This window comes from Phaenicophaeus curvirostris, chromosome 1 (genome assembly GCF_032191515.1).
Source record: "Phaenicophaeus curvirostris isolate KB17595 chromosome 1, BPBGC_Pcur_1.0, whole genome shotgun sequence".
Classification (NCBI taxonomy): domain Eukaryota; kingdom Metazoa; phylum Chordata; class Aves; order Cuculiformes; family Cuculidae; genus Phaenicophaeus; species Phaenicophaeus curvirostris.
Genome location: NC_091392.1, coordinates 97919601 through 97941007, shown reverse-complemented (window position 1 = coordinate 97941007; position 21407 = coordinate 97919601). Strand labels below are relative to the sequence as shown.

The 21407-nt window shown below is 38.3% G+C and overlaps 1 protein-coding gene across 5 annotated transcripts in view; it reads right to left on the bottom strand.

The window, feature by feature from the left end:
* The window catches only part of EPHA6 (EPH receptor A6), a 482143-nt gene that overhangs the window by 5176 nt on the left and 455560 nt on the right, over nucleotides 1–21407 (bottom strand). For all 5 annotated transcript variants that reach the window (XM_069869229.1, XM_069869245.1, XM_069869237.1 and 2 more), the window contains 2 exons: nucleotides 12036–12185; nucleotides 1636–1829 (listed from right to left, as the gene is read on the bottom strand). In XM_069869229.1, coding sequence (XP_069725330.1) covers nucleotides 1636–1829; nucleotides 12036–12185 — 344 coding nt within the window. The remainder of the gene's footprint in view (nucleotides 1–1635; nucleotides 1830–12035; nucleotides 12186–21407) is intronic.

The following is a 21407-nucleotide window of genomic DNA, read 5'->3' as shown; positions in this document are numbered from 1 at the left end:
ACTCTTTTAAAAGGCAGAAGGAATGAGAGAGGAGCCTGAGCTGTAAAGGTCAGATCTTAACCGAGGATCTCTTTAACCCACTACCTAAAACTTATAAATCATGTCAGTTTGCCAAGCTGCACTACTTAAACAATACAATTTTTTAAAGCACTGCAGCTCAGTAACAAACCAAGGAAAAGATCTCTCCCACTGCTCTTAATCCTGGGTTCCCACAGAGTGTTTCTTTAGAGATCTTAAGTGTTCAGGATGATAATAATTTGTAAATACGGTAGCCAAAGTAGAAGACAACCAAAATTTAACATGAGATGCAATTTAAAGATATGAAAATACTAGGAGATGATTTTACATTTATCTACAAAAAAAACCCCAAATGACTCTATATTGCTGTACCATTATGCAATGACAACGCTTTGATTAGTATTCGGAACCTAAAACTAATGCTAAAAGAAGCAAATTTTATTCTTTTTTATATCTTTGGTTTTACATAGAATTATATAGAGTAACAAATAAAAACGAAGGAGCTAGTTTAGTCATCGTTCTGTTTCAGTTCTTTTCCCTAATATAGATAAAAAAGCATTACTTCGATGCTAAATAAAGTGATCCATTTACAAGTAGCAAGTCATATATATATTTACATGCACGTACACAGAGACCAATAACTCTAGTGCAGAGGCGTTAAATCCCACAAGTGCCACTAGTCTGTGGGAGGTGAAATGGCTGTAGCCCTAACGCTTGGTTTTCCTAGTTACTTCTCCATTCAGCCTGTCCTACAGCAAAGTACCAGTTTCAGTGTTTGCCCTGTTGCTTAGCCCTTCTCCAAACCATATCAAAAATCCCATAAACTCATCAAGGTTCTTAGTGAGACCTATTGAGGCTTTGAGAACCCCTTATAAAGCCAGGTTGGTCTCCATGAAAGAACCTTTAACATAAGGTGAATTTGAGCTAGTGAAGACAGTGAGGTCATCTGGACTTTAATTGATTTCAGCTCATATCCAAGGTCAGCTTGGATCAATAAGCCTAAAAATAACTGTCTAATTCCTCCACCAAAACCCTGCTTCTCCTGTGGCTGCATTAATTTCTGTAATATTATTAATGGAAAAAACTTTGGGCAATGCCATCAAGAATTTCTTGTGGAACAGTAATAACATAATCTCTTATTTGGTCACTGTTGCCATTCTTCTGTAGATTATAAGTAAAGATTTAGCAATCTAAGACACAACTACTTTCTGCAGGAAATTATTTCAAGGCAGTTCAGAAATTGCTTGAGCACTGTCAGACAGAGACACAGGCTGTTGAATAGAGAAAAAAATTAGTATGAGAAAACACGCACATAGGAGAAGCACCAAAGAAGTGAACAAGAGAGATTCACAAAGATTAATAATAAACAGTGCACAGCAGCACTCAGACAAAAAAGGAAAATGCCTAATATAATCTAGATGATTTGAGGAAAAAAGTCCTTATGTAATAGTTTACTACTAATAAAGTGAACCTTAAAAGGGGCTTAAAGTTATTTGAACACCCATACTTTATGAATTCAGAACTTTGTGGCTCTTCCCACCCCTATGTAATACCCTAAACCAGCCAATGATAGCCACCATGTGGTATTAAAAAAAAAAGTACCGAAAAGAGTCTTACACAAGTTCATCCTCCACTAGGGTGTGAAGGGTACTTGGATTGCGGATCAGTTTGTCTAGGAAGTTGACAATGTCACCAAATTTTGGACGGTGGTTCCTCTCCTTTTGCCAGCAGTGAAGCATTAATTGGTGAAGAGAAGTTGGGCAGCCCATGGGAGCTGGGAGCCTGTAGCCTTCTTCAATAGACAGTATAACCTAAAGAAATACAATGCATATAATTACTGAGCATTAGCGTTAAATGCTGAGGGAACAGTGTAAAACTGACAATTATAAACCTGTGATAACAATTAATGGCACAGCCACTCTCACTTCATACATTGCTGGGGCTTCACTCAGGCAATTGGGACTGGCAAGAGACTGACCAAAGGAGATGCAAAGTATCTTGTAAACAGTTTTTTAGGCTCTTTGGCCATGTTTTTCAAATAGCCAAGAAAGGAGGAGGAGAGGAAAGAACTAACAAGTATCACTGTATTTTTTCATCCACCTGCAGGCTGATATTGTACTTAATGGAATCACGGGGCCACAAACTAACCTCATATGGCCCCTGCATACCAGGATGCTCTAAATTTACATCGTGACAAATTATTAGTTTGTGGCAATGTCATGGTACATTCAAGCACTACAAATGCACCTGGAAATTTTACTTGGTAATAATATATTTATGATGATTGTTAGAGCAGGATTAATTTAGGCCATGTCCCACACTCCCAGTTAAGAATGAAGCACAACATTATTCTGCACAGCCTCTCTCAGAAACCTGGATGTCCAAGCTGTTTATGACTAAACAAAAGTTAATAAAATGATGGTGTTAACATATACCCTAAAGTGAGTGGAACTTTCAGATTCAGCAGATAAGGAAACACGTATTTGGTCAGGATTTGGAAAGAAACTGTTCTGACATCACAAATAAATCACACCGGTAAAAAAAATGTCTGAAAAGGATATTAAAACCTCTGTGTGATAGGAAGTAGCAAAAGTAGGTATGGTCCATGAAAAGCTAGCTGGATTCATTCTATTAAGATTTTAAAAGCAGAAGGAAATGTTACTACATTCTGCAGTAGAATTGTCATTGTCAGGATTTCTTGTATATAAAAGAATGGAAAGAATAAGCTGTTGATCAAAAAGAAAGCTAGGAAAAAAAGAGCAACCCTACCACACACGCATATAATCCTTTCACACAAAAATCCAACCAGTGCTAAATGTTCTCTAAAGTACAAATGATTGTACACAATATTTATAACAATACAGTGTACTTACGAGAAATGTGCCTACTGCATTTAGACCCACTCTGCTTTAAGGAGACATAATTTTCACACAGATGTATGTGCACACTGCAGACATATTGATGCAGCTGGAAGGGTGTACACTAAACTGTTCACAGCAAATCAATGTTTTATAGCACTAGCTGTAACTTCAGTATATTCAGACTCATTAACCTGGAATATATCCTCGTTCTTTTTTTTAATTCGGAATTAATGTTGTTGGCTCTCTTTAGCAATGTCTAATGCTTATGCTGCAAGAATTATGCAAATAAATAAGAGTAAAGAAGCTACATTAGGACCTTAGCTCCCCTTCATGGGATTGTAAAAACTGGAACAAGACTCTTGCAGCTGTACACAGCTGGGTGTCTGAGTTTTATAAAACGAGATGACTTGGTCCTAGAGTGCATGACCCTCTTGTATCCTGGCAGAAACACCTACGCATGGAAAAAAATGTTTACAATGTGGCTGGGACTTGGATTTGCACAAGGCAAGTTTCAGACCCATTAGCAACCGCACTGGGAAGTACAGGCTACTCCAAAGGCAGTGCTCCTTGCCATAGGGATCTCTGAATTTTATGCACCTGGGAGTACTGGCAGATCACATTTGTGCAGACAGGACTGGCCACGCACATGTGGAGGTGATATCTAGCAGTAAATGATATGTCAATATGATAATCCTTCCACCTGCTTTTTTGGCTACTTGTTTACCAACCTGGGATTTACTTCCATGGTCCAAAATCTTGGCTGCTGAAATGGCTGCTATAGGAAAAAATACCATCAGATTGCCAGAGAAATATTGCCTCCAAAATCTTGTCTCCTAGTGGTGAATATACCCCCCAGACTGCTCAGGTTACAGACTCAGGAAGGGTGAAATTTAACCCCATGGGCATGAAATTTTATTCACAAAGCTGTTAGAATGATGCACCTCAAGCAGTCTGTCCAAAGTGGCTTCATAAAACATAGGTACTTGTTACAGTGTGGGGTACAGCTTAGATGATAGTTGTTACTGAAGAAGCAATCTGTAGCAGCCTAGAAATGCATATATCATTTACATTTAACTGTACCTGTTCCAAAGATGAATTTCTGAACTATATTTTTTTTTTAAGGCCAAGGGAAAGCTTCTCTACTTTTATAAGACACATAGCACTCACTTGACACAACAATAGAGAGCTGATGAGGTTTTTCTGAAGTAAATTACTCAGGAAAAAATCAAAAGCAACAACAATTTTCCAGATAGATTTTCTCTGACACGCTCTATTTTACCAGATCTTTGGAAAAGAAGTTACAGTACATTTTGTTTCCTCTCTTGTTCAAAAGAACCATTTCATGAAGAGAAATGCCAGCTGGTACTGGGATAATTATAATTTCTCATTAATACCAGTACATTTTAAAAATAAACTGCAAATAGTGCCTCATTAGTGTCCCTTGTGAAGCAAGTATTATTTTTAGAGTCTAAGATGCAAAAGTAAGGATGTGTGTAATACTGCAATAGGAATCAAGCCTCAAGGGAAGAATTAAGAGCTTTTTAGTTCCTTATTTATTTATTCTAGCTCCTGCTTTGCTACTTGCACAGCACCTCTTTCTGAACAGAGGAGTTAGTTATCCATATACCTAAAAGGGAAGAAGTATTACATTTTTCTTGATAATATAAAATTATATATGATATAATATGCAAAGATGATACACTTTAACATATTTTAAATGCCTCTTTCCTTGCTGCTTTAATAGGTTGAAGAAGCACCATATTAATTGTGAAAGGGTCTAAATGTCTGTATCTACAAGAAGGATAAAGCAACAGCTCTAGCAATCAGCATAACTCTTTCCACACTGGCAAATCAGCATCCCACCTATTTCAACCAGAAAGAATAGGAACATTAGTTTAGTTTCTACACATACTTAGCTCAGAATCTGCCAACAAAAAGTCCCATTACTGCTCTCTACTTCTAGTTTGGTGAAGAAGGCTTGATGGGTATCAAAAGGAAGAAAACATGAATATTTTGTATTGTCATCAAAAACTGAGAAAGAGGTAGGTTTCTTTTCAGCAATAAGTATGGTTAAAACTCATTAAGAGGCCTTGTGGGTCAACATTAAGGTGGGTAAGATGAGCAGTGTTTTGACAAGTTAACATGTTTCAGCAGGCGCAAATATAAATATGAGAGAAAGGGAATGTTTTTTACAGTTAACATAGCTAATTATTTCTGTGCTTTTTAATGCTTGGGCTTTTATGTTTAGAAAGGGGACCATTCATTTTATATATTTTTGTATGCAGATGATATTAAATACTGGAAACTGTTAAATACATTTTATCATTTTTGTTTGATGTTAGACATAGCTGTAAAGGCTGAAGACAGAGACAATATTAAATATTAATTGCGATATCATAATTATCTGAAAAATATTTTGTGTACTACTACAAAAAATTATGCAAGTTTAGTTCCAAAATAATTTGAAATTGGCAAAAATTACATCTGAAAATTAAGCTGTAATCTTTCTGATAGTTTCATTATTAACAGTAACATAGATTTTTGCTATTGAAAGTTAACTGACAGATTTTTTAATGAGACTGAGACTGAAGAAAGTCCAGAGGGACATTGTCCCTGTGTCCTGCTGACATCTGAAAAATCTGCCAGGGAGGAGAGGCAGCTGCTCATGCCTCATGGTACAGAGCCAATCCCAGGTGCCTGCCAAGTATTTTGATATCTATGGATTGAAAGTACTATATTAGGGTAAGTTATTTTTACTACTACAAGAAAATTTCATAAATGTGAGGACTTCTATTATGTTTCCTACAGTAGTTTTCTTGCACATTGATTACAATCCATTAAATATTATCTTTTTTTTTGAATACTGTAGTGCTTCAACATGCACTAATTTATACAGTGGCCTCTAACAGGTGTCCCAGTAGACTTCATTCACAGCTGTTCTACAAACCAAATGCACAGAATATAAATCTTCCTTTCCTCACATGAGCACTAGCAAGCCAGGCTCTTAGCACAATCTGTTCATAGTACACTAGTTTCCTTGGAAAGTTCAATATCTTAGCTAATGTTTATTAATTAAGCAATAAGACATGACAGACTGTGCAGCAGCCCTAATTAATGGACACCTCTGGTGCCTGCCACACATCTAAGAAGTGCATTCATCAGCACCAATGCAGGTCTGAAGTGACTTACCACAATAATAAAATGCTTATTTACTTAAACAAGAACAAGAAACAAGAAAAATTTATGAGAGGCATTTTCAAATTTGGTCACCTAAAGTTCAGCTTCCAAATCCTTGCTTAGGAGTATAAACAGAGGGCACTACATTTGCAGAAGTGTTGAATCTCTCTGGCTTGTACTGACCTGATGGGTACTTGCAGACAGCTGTGGTCTCTGGAAATCAGACTGGGTTAATTTATGTGTCAGGTATCAGTTTAACGCTTCTCTTGTTATCAGCTTGGGCTCTTTGCTACCTAAGCTGGCTCCTTGTGATTTGATTGCTGTGACTGAGGGGTCAGACAAGAAACCCTTGGCAGGCTAAATTCATCCCCACCGTTTATCTGACTGAAGATGTATTCACATGGCAAATAGACACTGCATCAGACAGCGCTGAACTTGCTTCTAGGAGTTGGCATATCATTTGCTTCTATGTTATGCATGTAAGAAATGAAAATTTAACTGGCAGCTGCTCAAAACATCTCTTACTCAGCCATGGTCTAAAGAAAGCAAATTAATTTCTCTAAGTTGTTTAATTAGAAAAGCAATTTGTAAGATGGAATGTGAGAAAATAGACCTGGCTTTGTGGAGTTAGTACTTGGAAAACTTGGTACTTTTCAGAACTCCACTCACATCAAGAAATATTTTATTGTTAACTAGAGAAAAATTTTATTATGATCAAACCACCAGAATTGTGATGTTAATGATGCCAGGTATTCGGTTGCAGCAGAACCTCTGACTATACTTACGCAAGACCTTATCAACAGTTGTTTGCATAATGTGTCTTTTATGAATCCATTTAGTGTATGCCCCTCTCTGTTACTTTCCCTACTGTATAGACAGTATCTCTGACCTTTAGGAAAGTCCTATTATTTCTGTAAAATAAGCTTATATGAATTCAGGATAATTTATTGTACTAAAATATATGTCCCAATATCCTGCAAATTAAGCTTTACAGTATGTCTAATAACTTGAAATTTCCCAATGACATTTAGAGTCACTAAATGTATTTAGAAGGTCACAGGTGCTCACTGTTAACATTTTGGCAGTGAAAGCCTATAGCTAGGGCTCTGGAGAAAAGGAGTGCTTCGTGCTCTATGTTGCTGACCTGCAGGGAAACCCCCCCGGAGTCAGCCTCATTAGCCTAAGTGGCATCCATAGGGCTCGCATCTTTATTCTGTTTCAACAGATACTTCTGTTTTTGATGTAGGAGTAATTAAATTTTCCTATCTTCATGCTGTAACAGAATATTTAATATACTCTAAATAGAGGGGTCACTTTCTGAACTCTCACTGCTGACATGGCCTTAAATAGATATGTGGCAGGTGGTGATAGAGGGGAAGAGGACAGGCTGAAGCCAACCTCAAACAAAGAACATGGCAGCTGAAATGAAGGTCTGTGTTGCTCTCTACTCTCATCTGGTGACTTGGGCTCTATGTGATGGTCCTAGAGGTCATTCAAACCCTCTTTGCAGGCAGTGAATAGCGGGGCTGAAGGGAACTGATAGGAAGTCTCTCTGTCTGTCTGTCTCTCTTTCTCTCCCCTCACTTCATTCCTATTTAATGGTAAAGGCAGTGAAAGAATCAAGAGGTGGGCTGGTAGTGAAGCTGGTGTAAAGAGAAGGGTTATAATTACAGAAGAAGAAAAGAGACACTGGCAGCTGAATTCCTTATAGAGACTTGACCCAACACCAGATGAAATTACAACTGAAATAGAGATTGAAATTCCCCATATTGTACAACACGATCACACGATAGTGGAACACAATGATACAGCAAAACCCCCAACTTTTTTGCCCACCTCCTTAAGCTGCAGTCACTACCATCTGCCTATCACCTGCAGCCAGATAGGCAGAGAGAGAAGATGAGGGGCAGAGCCAGACTTACGGAGAGGTGACATGGCAGTTGGAAGCACTGGCACTACACAGAAGCCAGGCATCACGTAAGGGCTGACTGTTAAAAAATATTTCTAGATTCATCAGCTTATTTAATCTCTAAGAAAACTGGCTGTGAATGGGTTGCAGCAGAGAGAAAGGAGAAATAAAATACCAATTATATGGTGAGGAAAGCCAGGCAAAAGAAAATTGCCCATAACACGCTCAGAGGATGTGCCAGTGGCAACTGACAGGGGCAACAGCAGAAGGGATCATGAGCCATTGCTGCATTTAAGATTCACACAGTCCCTCAACCAGGCAGTGCTAATGGGGGTGGAAGGGAAAAAGTAACTGCCCAGTGAGTCTTGCTTGTAAAGGCACAGGTGGACATTTTACTTACTACTCAGGGAGTGTTGGATGGACAAGAGGCAATGGGCACAAACTGAAAACCATGCAATTCCATCAAAATGTAAGAAAACACTTTTGTATTGTGTGGGTGACTCGCACAGGTTGCCCAGAGAAGTTGTAGAGTCTCCACCCTCAGAGACAATCAAAACCCAGTTGGAGACAGCCCTGACAAAACTGCTTTAGCTGACCCGGCTTGAGCAGGGGGGATAGAGTAGGCAATATTGAAAGGTCCCTCAGCCTCAGCTGTTGTGCAATTCCGTGATTTGCTAGTAACTTTTTCCCCATTTTCTTGTTCTGTTCATTTTCCCCTTAAAACAAAGCTCACAGTGAAACTAACCATTGCATCTATTAGTTTGGAAAGGCAGAAAATTTGAGGCTCTATGTGCATTTTGAAATAAATTGCATTCCATGCAATGCAGAGTAACCAGCATGCTAATGATGAACAGGCTGGTGTTGCCATGGCCATGTTTGCCTTTGCTTCTGAATGGAAAATTAGCTAAGGATAGCACCCTGGCTATTGTAAGGTTGAAGCGATATCCCAGCTCCTTGGCAATCAGCTCCTAAAGCCACCACAGCTTACAATGGGGCTTTTTTTTTAAGGACAAAATGTGCCAGTTTGCCTTAAATTACAGTTTGCAGGCTACAGTAGTTCAAAAGCTAAGTGGCTCTCAGGCAGGGAAATATTTGGGGTCTGCTTGCTCATCTTCTTTTATTAACTTAGAATCGATTGGCCAACTTGAATCAAATTAAATAAGTTGTACGTAATAAGCAGCTGGCAGAGGTGTGAAGTTGGTTGTAGGACACAGAAATATAAATACATGAGAAATCTGTACACAGATAAATTCACACTGTGCCCCAAGTAAAAAGTAGCCTTGTTTCAGATGTCTAAGCATAGGGATCTAATTTTAGACTCTCTAAGGTATCCTGCCCAGGCTTCAGTTGTTGCTTCATAACAACTCTGGTCCTACATCAGCCATGTGTGGAGATCTTAGTTACTCTAGGGCATCTCAAATGCTAGCAGATGGCTAGCTGTGGGAAATAGAATTGATCCTACTGGACTTATCTGCTTATTTCACAGTAGATACATGATATATTTATAGTTCAGATAGTACAAAATAATATTGCCACTGAAGAAAAAGGTCTACCCCAGCTCAGTGGTTGCTTGTTCTTTTCAAATGGGCAACCTGCCATCACTGCCTGGTCATCAACGAAAGCATAGTTCATAACCAGGCACAGCATGTATCGTCTCATACCTGTTAATTAAGGAGCACAGCAGGGAGCTAGGCTGCTAGCAGGTAGATGCATGGAGCAGGGGATGGAGGCTGCAGGCATTGTCAGGGGAGAAGGTTGTACGGTAGAGCTGGTCTAAATTACAAAGACTAAACTCTTAAGAGAAATACTGGAGAGAAGTAGGATGATAGTACCGGTAAGGCTCTAGAGTACAAATCTAAAGGAAAGAAGGCTTTATTAATTTTGCTACTCTTTTCTGTTTTGGGTGGGTTTAGTTATTTTTTTTTCTCTTCCTGAAACACTCTGAAATTATGTTTTTTTTTTTAAATGAAAAATCTCTCTCAGATCTTTATCCCCAAAAGTCTAATCGTATTGGGTTTTGTGACAAGGTTTTGGTAGCATGGGGGGAGGGTACAGGGGTGGCTTCTGTAAGAAGCTGCTAGAAGCTCCCCCCCATGTTGGATAGAGCCAACACCAGCTGACTCCAAGACAGACCTGATGCTGGCCAAGGCCAAATCCATCAGCAATGATGGTAGCTCCTCTGTGACAACATACTTAAGAAGGGGGAAAAAAAAGTAATTGCAGCTGGAGAGAGGAGTGAGGATATGTGAGACAAACAACTCTGCAGACAATAAAGTCAGTGAAGAAGAGGGGGAGGATGTGCTCCAAGTGGCAGAGCAGAGATTCCCCTGCAGCTTGTGGTGACGACTATGGTGAGGCAGGCTGTTCTGCTACAGCCCATTGAGGTCCACAGCGGAGGAGGCTGTGACCCCATGGGAAGTCCACACTGGAGTAGAACAGGAGGGCTTGTGGACCCATGGAGAGAGACAGAAGTCCATGCTGAAGCAGGTTTGCTGGCAGGATCTGTGACACTGTTGGGAACCCACTCTGGAGCAGTCTGTCCTGAATGACTGCACCCTGTGGAAGGGACCCACACTGGTGCAGTTCATGAGGATCTGCAGCCTGTGGGAAGGACTCACATTGGAGAAGTCCATGGAGGACAATCTCCTGTGGGAGGGATCCCACACTGCAGTGAGGGAAGAGAGTGAGAAGTCCTCCTGAGGAGGAAGAAGCAACAGAACCAGCAGGTGATGAACTGACTGCAGCTCCCATCCCCATCCCCCTGCACTGCTGGGGGGGAGGAATTAGAGAAAATCAGGAGTAAAGTTAAGCCTAGGAAGAAGTGGGGGAGTGGGAGGATGGGGATGTGTTTTTCAGATTTGGTTTTATTTCTCATTATCCTACTTCAATTCAGTTGGTAATAAATTAAACAAATTTACCCAAGTCAAATCTGTTATTCCTGTAATGATAATCGGTGAGTGATCTCTCCCTGTCCTTATCTTGACCCATGAGCCTTTCATTGTACTTTTTCTCCCCCATCCAGCTGAGGAGTGGGAGTGATAAAACGGCTTTGGTGGACACCCACCATTCAACCACAGTCAACACGCCATGCTGATCAGTCTTAACAAGCAACTAGACTTGAACACCTGAATAACTTAGCAACAATATAAAAAAAAGCCATCTGGAAACATCTTACCAACTCTTCAGAACCAATGCAGAAGTATTCTAGACATGTATGTGAGAGAGGTTAAGATAGGTTGGCTGATATTTGCATTTTGACATGAAGATTGATGGCTGGTGTGAAGACTGAGTATACCAGTTTAAGCTGTCACGAGGATCCATCAAACAAAAGAGTTAGTGAAAATTTAAATTGTGGTGGAGAAAAAGGCATCCCCCCCTTACAATGCTTCATTTTCTAGGACAAGCCTTCAATTTTACTAGAAGCAAACTTTTTTTTTTTTGTTTAATTGAGAAGGCTTATTTCACCACAACTTTTGCAAAAAAACATAACTTTGTTATGAGGGAGGACTCTTGTCCTGCACTGTGGTTAAGCTTTTATGTAGTTTTTAAGGAAAACAGAATGCATTTAATCCTTAGAAAAGAGAACCAGGAAATACAATTCTCATGGCAGCTTAACTCTTAGAACTTAACCATGTATGCCCATTGAAGGGTACTGTTGGACTCTACTGGTGATAATGGTTTAACTTTATAATCAGAATAGTTCCAGTATTCCCAAGGGTTGATTTAGAGCTTGACTGATAACTACATCAACTTGCATATCTGATGCAGATTCCCAGGGATTTCAGTGAAAGCCACATATAGTCAGCATCAGAAAATGGCAAGCTGGCTGTGACTCTGTAATATGCCTAATCCACAGGAGGAAGCTAGTTAAGGTTTTAGTTACAGAGGGCCAGGTCTTCAAGTTTCATAAATTAATTATCTCATTGAAGTTGACAGAATCATGCTGATTAAAGTAAGCTGAGGTTCCAGCTAGAAGTGAATGAGAAAGCAAAGCAAAGCAGGGTAAGGAGTGATAATAATTTCCAAGAAACAGTTCAACAAGTCACAGATTAGTCCTTGGCAGTACTTACGTCCTGGTTTGACATCTCCCAGTATGGTCTCTCACCATAGGACATCACCTCCCACATTACAATCCCATAGCTCCACGCGTCACTTGCTGAAGAGAACTTCCTGTAAGCTATAGCTTCAGGAGCGGTCCATCTTATGGGGATTTTTCCACCCTGGAAAATATGTTGACAAACCATCAATATGACCAGAATACAGAACAGAAAATGCTTAAAAGAAAAGAAAACTAAAGATGCCCTGGATGCTGAGATTCTACATCCTGTATTCTGTCAATTTGCCTTGTCAATTTGTTGCAAGTGAAAAGGGAAGACATATACCTTATTTGATAAAAATTTGGTTTTGTTTGTAGTCTAACTTGCCGAAACTAGCACTTTGTGAAAACAAAAATCTCAATTCGAAGTACAGAATTTTAGATGATTCATGTTTGTTCAGAGTCATGTAATTAGTCAGAACATGCCTTTTGCTTGAAAACATCCCAAGCCTGAAATTTGTAGTACATTTGACATTTAATCTCTTTTTCCTTTAATGAAACAGAAATATCTACTGCGAAATGGAGCACAGAAAGCACTTTATAAAATTATGTAAGCAGAAAGGAAGCTATAGCCTTTCTATTATTCTTTACTTTTGATAATCTCTTTACATTTTTGTCCTGCCCTTTAAATATCAAGGTAAATAGCAAACCAAGTGTGTTTCTAACAGGCTTTTCCCAAGATATTGAATAGTTTTGTTCTCCAGCTTTCAACTTAAAATGCAAGTGCTACCACAAAAAAAAAGTATGTAAGAATTCAATTAACAAACCCGACTTGCTCCTCACAAGATCACAGTACGAAGAATTTTTCTCTGACATTAGTAATTTATACAATTGAACCTGGTCTGTTCTCCCATGAATAGTTTATATATGAAAATTATTTTCTCTTTTCACAACAAAGTATTTCTTCTCCAGATAGAACTCTCTTTTTAAAGTATCCACTTGTTAGCATTCTCCATATAGCTCTGAAAGACAGAGCGAGCAGTATGCATAAGATGCCACTAGATGGTAGAAAGAGGCAGTCTGTAGAGCTGACCTTACTTAGCAACAATCGCTTTCAACAAGCACTATCAGATTCTGCTTGGCGTTATAATTATATTTCTGACAGAAACAAAAGAAATTAACCAGAACATTCATTTGGCAACTGAAGGGAAGTCACAGTTAAAAACAAATATGTAAATCTCTGTTAATTTGCTTTGAATATATAAAAAATTGTCTGTGAGTTGTTGAGGCCTGATTTCAACTGACTGAGAAGATGCTTATTCTATCAAAAAGTGCTGAAAAGAAAAACTCTGTGTCTGTGGTGATGTGCCAGTAAGCTTGCTTCTGATCACTGAGTCTCAGCTGCTGCTGAAAAATGTATGGTTAACATTTATGTTGTATGATAGCCAAGATGTCCATTATATGACGTTACATTTTTTGCAGCTGTTTTTTAAAGTCTTTGCTTGCTCAGTTGTGGTTGAATTCAGTGGCAAACCACCTACTTACTTTAGCAATAGTAAGGTAAAGCTAATACTTTATTTTGTATTTTTGCCTAAGCACCTCCCCTAACTCCTTTCCTTAATCCAATAACCTGGTGGTCAGATCACTCCTCTGGCATGAAAGAGACACAAATGACAAAATGACTCTGAGCCTGTGTAGCCAGCACTGCAGGGTGTGATGCTCTGAGTCCCTTCCTGGTACTGATCTTCTACTTGGGAAGCAATTACATATGCTTCTGGGTATGAGGATAGAGAAACAGGGTGACAACAGAGATTTGTGACAGGATGTTCTCCACGGAAAGAGCAGCCTATTTTCTTGTCTCTTCCCCAAGGGATAGTTAAACCTTCTAAACAAACAGGATAAGAGCATTTGGTGTTTGATCTCATGGTCCAGTTGCAATGGTGTTTGGGATATGCGAGTTCATTCTTCCTGAGGAAGTGGAAGATTTAGTTATTTGTTGCCCCAAATGTACACTACAAATTGACTGTCTGGGCAAAAGGATGTGTCCTTTGAGAAACAAACAGTTTTGGGGTCTAACTATACTGAAGTACGGTTCAAAATATCTCCTCATACCACATAGTTATGGGTCTTACCCTTTTTACTGGATCAGGTTTAGTCCTTTATTTTTAAACATTTTATTGCCAAACTTATGTAATTTCATCCTTAGATCCCTGGCTTCTGCAGTTTTTGGGGAACAATCGATATTTTCCTGGCCTAAGTCACAGGGTCGTGGCAGGCTTTGAACTCCTCCTTTGGACCTGGATACATGCAATTTTAAAAGGGTAAACAACATTCCTGCTGATCTGTATCACAAGAGACACTGCCCTAAAAGACAACCCTAAAAGCCCGTCCTCATCAGCAGTGTACCAGTCCTGGCTGACAAATTATGTCAGATTTTAATTTAGAGAGTTTTATTAATAATTTATTATTTTTTTGAATTTTAATGAAAAGTTGTATGTTAATAATTGAATATCTACTTGCAGGGAAAACCCAAATCTGTACATGCAAATAAAAGGCATTTGGATATTTATAGATATTACTTTTAATGTCGATAACATAATATGGACAACATAATAGGAAAATATTTTTTTAAGTGTGTCCTTTTCATAAATCTGATTATGTCTTCCCAAGCTACACTCAAAAAAAGAGATCATGTATCAAGCATCATTTGCAGCTAGATTTGTGACTGTTGGCTAAATATAAATGAGTTTTAAAGAATCTGATTACACTCTACAACTACTTTCACAATACAGCTTTACTGACTGATCCCTTTTGGACTGAAACAGTAGTGGCTCATTGAGTGTGAAAATGAGAATGGAAAACAGAGTCTTAACAAAATTCAAGGCAATTCATGTTCAAGGGCATAAAATGTGTTCAATGTTGTAAAATAAAATTCTCTTCTGCTGGCTTTAATGATAAAGTGCAGCAAAAACCTCTAAAATTTTTATAATGGATTAGTCGTATTTATGAAGATGTTATAAATGTAAATTTCAATTTAATTATGTTTGCAAAATATCTTTTTATGAAAAAAAATTGTCTTATTTATTTGAAAGCCATCCAAAAGACGATTGCAATATGACAACCTTAAGAGACATATATGACTGAACAGTAGTAATAACTGCTCATGCATACTAAAAAGAACCTATAAAGTTTAGAGTAGCTGAAAATATATTTCCTGTTAGTGATTAGAGTAATAAACAGTGCAAAAAATTTGGACATGTCTTTTAACATTTTGATCTAAGTGGGAAAATAATCAATGCAATACTTGCTGTTTACACAATGCCCCACCTTCAAATTAAGATAATTTATACATCTACATTTTAGTACTGTAGCAATGAAATCTGTTATAGCTCCTTGTAACAGAAAGCCCTTATGCAAGCCCATTTTCCTTTTAGGCTATTCTTTCTCTTTTAGGGGGTAGGGAAAAGGGGCAGAAGGGGCGTTAGGAACCAAATTGTATTTCTGCCTCATCTCATGCATTAATAATGATATCAGTGATTAGCTAATTTTATTTTCACATAGCAAAAGAACACTAACAAAGCTATTCAAATAATTAGAATGCAGCCTTTTTTTTTTCTGTATGCTGCTAGCTGAATAGTGTCTATCTCCTGTTTTTTTTTCTTGATTGTAATTTAATAAGCAATTTTACTAGACGGTGTCAAGAGTCCCCTTGGAATTAGAATACTAGGCTCACACTGCTTAGCTTGTAGAATTGTTTAGAGATTAGTCCTTGAAATTAAATTTACCCCTTCACTCACCCACACCTACACACAGGCTCGCTCTCCCTACAGACTTGGCAGCAGCACAGTTCACCACACATTTAGAAACAAAATTGGAACTACATGTTGCAGAATGTCTCATTCTTTACCTCAAGCTATGCATAAGAGAGAGAGTCAGTCCTCCCGAAATGCTGCCTCTTCTTTGAGCTTACAACAAAAACGTGTTTATGATCTGTTATATGAAAAGACAACTGATAGTGTTATGTGAAGCAACTGACGCTGACATTACATATGGTCCAACAGGCCAGAATTGCACTTTTTGCCATCTCCCGTTTGATGTATTTTTTGTTTTATTTTACATATTAGACATCTTTTATAAAACAAGAGGCATTAACAGTTTCTTTAATTAAATATTTAAACATATTTTAAAACTCCAGCAGAACAATGTAACTGGCAGCTCTGGCCCATGGTTCTAGGAAGATTAAGGTCAAGGTGTATCTGCAAGCTCAAAATGCATGATGTGAAAAGTGACAGAGAGAGCACAGAAAAAAAGAAGGAGGCTTGTTAAATGCCCAGAACTTTTGACACACCCTTCTAGCTAATTAAAGTGAGGGGTGATACCACCTTGAACTTTACATATAAAATCAGAAGTAAGATGTATGAGCTCTACTGGATGTGCAAAGACAGTGACATACATAAGCAGCCGTAAGCAAGCACAGTGCATTAGACTTATGATTTCCCAGAATTAGCAGCGATGTTTCTGCTGAAAAGCTTGTTCTGTATTTCCCTTGAATGACAGACACTTCAGAGGTCTTGCTACAGTGATGGCTACAGTTACACTGAATGCTGAGGTGCAAACCCATCAGTTCCAGGTGCAAAAGCATGTAGGACTGTCTATTACTAGGACAAAAGGTTCTGAACTATGTGCACCATTAGTCTAATCTGACACAGTAATTCCTATGCATCTGTCAGCTACTTTCCTTTATGTACAATGTTACTGAATTGTGCAATAATTTTCCATGACACAAGTGTAGTATCTGTCTTTTTCTCTATCCTAAATGTCAGAAATGTGGGAAAAAAACCCCTTCAGGATGAAGAGAGACAAATGTAAAGAGAGAGATTAGTTTCAAATATTGGACATAATTCATCATTCAGTGCAAGAGCCTTATGCCACTTCACTGGAGCAATGCTTTTATTTAAGCATATGACTGATTTTTTTCAAGTGCAAAGTTAAAAATAGGCAGAATTTAGTATCCTTAAATCATAATTGAGAACTATTCAGTATTATCAACAATCTTCTCTGGTGTATATTGGAATATCAGAGAAACTACATGGCAACATAACAAAACTGCTCTCAAAAGGCATTTCAGGTTTGCTTTCATTATGCCCAGTTCCAGTCAGTTCTACCAGCCTTTCATTTCCCTCAGAACTGAAATGAACAAACCTCCCTGATTTTAAAAAAAGACTGAGTTTTCCTTTAATCTCTGGGAAAATATTAATTATCTTTAAAATATCCTGAGTAACAACGCTAAAGTTAAATATGTGGAACTCGATTTCTCCCTCTCATCGCCTCTCCCCCATCTCCAAGTTAGCTGTCCAGTTTTTCAGAACACGTTATTTATGGCCTTGACAATACGTCATTTTAGTGAATATTAACCTCTGCAGTACACATGTATTTGTGGCTTCAAAAAGGTGAAAAGAAGAACACAGCCAAAATGAAACATTTGTCCACAGATCATCAGAAACATTTCATGTTAACTGGCATGAACATCAGTGGTATGCTTCTCCAAAATACTCCACCTAACCTGTCACTTTGTCTTCCTTAAAGGTCAACAGTAATATGATTCAATTAGTAGTATACGTATACACAAAACCTCCAGGAAAACAGATATATCCTACTCTACTGTCTTTCAGTAAAAAAAAAAAAAATAAAAAATTGAAGAATTATCAAATCAAGAATGTTCTCTGAGACAGCTGGAATTCTCAGTAGTAGTAGCAGCATTTCCTTTGAAACAAAACACTTCAGCATGCAGTCTCTAGCCTTTTCTGAGGCATTGATCTTCACTTGGGTTGAAAGAGAATATAAGTCTGATAAAAATGCATAGCTTTGACCCTTAAAATCCACATGTGTGAAATGATAGTGAATATTTCTGACCATTTACGTCTGTCCTGCATTCATGTTTTCTCAACAGTGAAATTTGAAGAACTTCATACAATGACAAAGATACAGCAAACTACCAACTACAAGTGGTTGATAACATTATCTCATGTGTAACTAAATAGTCTGTAGACATCTTTTCTTCACAGCCACAATGTCTTCATCTACAAGATACTCATTGAAAGACCTAAGGCTTTTACCATTTATTTTAAGAATGTATATTGGTTTAGTTTTAAATGACCGAAGTCATTCATTCCAGAGATGGAGCAACAGCAGGGCTGCCTCCTAAAGGTAGGGGAGCTGGGAGCAGCTGCCACTCAGGCTGGGCAATGCCCTCATCAACAGGGTGCACCCCACAGTGCCTGGGGAGATGAGAGGGTAGGTTGGTGACAGCAATGGGCACTGTTGACAATGTCATGAGCATCAGGCAAAGGCAAGGTAGCAATCCAAGGCTAAGAAGAACCGAGCAAATGCAAGCACCTTCAGTCCAACAGTGCTGGGCATTGCTAGCTGCAATGTCACTGGAGCAGGGATCGATGGCCCCAAGCTGAGCTGAAATGAGGTCTTTTAAAAGGTAGTGGTGAGACTGCTAGGACTAAGGAATCTCATAACATTTTAGGGAGTAGGACTTTGCATTTCCCTAGGATTGCACCAATGAATCTTATGGTATTGGGTGCTTGGCCCTAAACAGAGAAATTCTTTCCTTTTCTAAAATTAATTATCAGAACCATGCATCTCTACCACATCCAGTTTAGAACCTATAGCACTACTTGACAGTAATGATAGGAAAAAATGTCATTTTCTTGAAACTAATACTTCTGGCACAGATCTACCCTTTTCAAGACCATAAATTTCAGACTATCTGCCAACTGTGTCAGCACAGCTCACATTACAGCCATAACCAATTTCTTGAAGAGTCCTTCAGTCTGCACATCCAGAGCCTATCTGCTTTGCTTACACAAGGAGTCCTACTGAAGTCAATGGAAAAGGTGAGAAAAGTTTGTTCCGAGATGCTTATTTGAAAGATGCCTTATATTGCACAAGTCCATAACAAAGGAATTTGCTACAAGGTCCATTCTTACAGCAGAACTGAATTACCAAATATAAATAATTCTCTAAACCCAAGTAATTTAAATTGAAAAAAAGAAGATATTACGAGACACATGCTTTCTAAAAAACATCAATAAAGGCTTCTCTCTGAAATGATGCCCCTGACTTGCCCATGGCACCATGAAGCAACCATTTATTATCGGATCAGAAGTAAACTGTAGCCATGTGCAGCTCCAGCACTTTATGTCATTAACTATCATTAACGATTTCACAGCTAGTGATTTCCAGATGCTTATTGAGCTGACATGCACAACAAACAGGTACCAAGTTTCAGTAATCAAGTGGCCTCTCTCTGTGCTGCCATAATGCCCACGTCATTCATACTCCAATGGCCTTGACCCTGAACCCCTGCTGTAATTCCTTCCACACCATGCAATTTTAAGTGGCCAATGAAAAACACAGAAGCGTATGGAAACTTGAAAATTGAGGACTAAGTGAAATGTATTTAAATGCAAAATTGAAACAATCAAGGCTATGATGCTGTCTCCAGTATACATTATCATATTCCATTCTTCAGGATTCCACATTAGGGAGAATGTAGAAACCTAGATACTTAATTATACCACTTCCTCTGGGGTACATTGGATTTTATTTATCTAAGACTTCTTCAAACCTTTATTCTAGAAATGAGTAGGAAACTTCACAAAAATCAGGCTTTTCTTTTGAGAGTTACAGTGTTATACAGATGATGATGATCAGAATTATTTAAAGGCTGAGCTACTATGCAAGTATCATTCCTTTATTTTTCATCTCAGAAGCATCAGGAAGTGCAGAGGAGAATTAATATCTTAGTAACTGATGAATTAAATGTTCTTCTCACATTCTTGTGAGGTCAATTCTCCTTTTATCCTGAAGGAGTTTGTCGGTTCTTGAAGTTTCAGTCACTTCATGGATAAGTAGCTGGTCAAAAGACACGAAACAAACAGTCAGAAAGAAAAGGTCAGTTTTTAGAGCAGCATCCTCCAGGGACCATTGTTCATGTCCTGCTGGCAGTGTATGTAGAAAGAATCTACAATCCAGGCTTCACAGTGAACAGGTAAAAAGGTGCTACCAATCCAAAGACATTCATTGTAGTAAAGATAATGATGATGATTGATCACAAAAATTTGCCAAAAAATCTTATGGTACTGAGTTTCCAAGTAATAAAATGGCACAGAATTCAGTGTCAGAGTGATCCACACACAATAGAATGGTCCTAAATTTACATAAAAATATACCAGGACTCTGTACTAAGCTTTCATAGCTTGAGATAGATTCTGCAGTGGTACCAGACAGATGGCTCTATAACATTATCAACTCCATGCTCAAAAGCAGACTAAAGGGAAAAAATTAAATTAAATGATAGAAATGATCAGGAAAAGAAAGAAGCATGGCATTATTGAAACATAGGATATTCCTGCATATTGCTTACTGATTGTAGTCTAGATCCCCTAGCCCAAAAGGATGAATTGAAACTAAACAGACCTGTAGAAAAAGACAGGCTAGGTGTACAAAGGTATTGAATAAAAGAAACTAAAAAAGATCTATACAAATCTGAACATAATGGAGTGAATAACAGGTGCAGAATATATAACCAGGGTGCATCAAATATAAGTAGCAAGTACCAGACTAAAAATATCAAGAAAAAACATTGCCATGGGATGTTGAGGACTCTAAAAATACAAACATCTCCGAAAAATAACTAGATAAACTTATGGAAGAAATATTAATGAAAGATACATATTAAAACCCACCTCTGATTTAAAGAAGTCTTTGAGCCACAGACTGCTAAAAGCTCAATGACCAATACTGAGCATGCGTCACTGCATGTGCCCTCTCTCATCGTAGGCCCCCTTCAAATTTGCTACTTGCTTGTGTTTTGGAGACAAGCTACTGAGCTCAAAAGCATTGCGGCTGTCTGAATTTGATGATTATTCCTTTCCTATGATCTCAGTTCACTTGCAGGTAAAATATAAACTCATGGTATAATAGCGTAACTGGAAAAAAATAGATAATGAACAAGTTATTGACATTTTGGGGGAAAGTTAAAATCAAAGAAAGGCACCTGAAGTGAGTTGTTCTTTGATCTGACACATATAATTGTAGATGGCTATCTAAGGGATCACAAAACATTTAGGGTTTTTTTTTTGTTTATTTGATTATTTTATATCTGTGTCTTTGTACAGTACCCCAGTGTTTGTGGATATCCTTTAGGACTAAACCCTTTGACGAAAAGAAGTGTCAGTAAGTTTCAGCAAAAGAAAAAGGACCAAGTACTAAGCAGAGAAACTGGCAGACTATTATCCACTAAAGTACTGCCCTGGGAGAGTGGGGACTGGCTACTGGGTGAGTGTGTGGAGGTCTTATGTCTGCACCACAGAGGGATGATACTGTCTTGTAC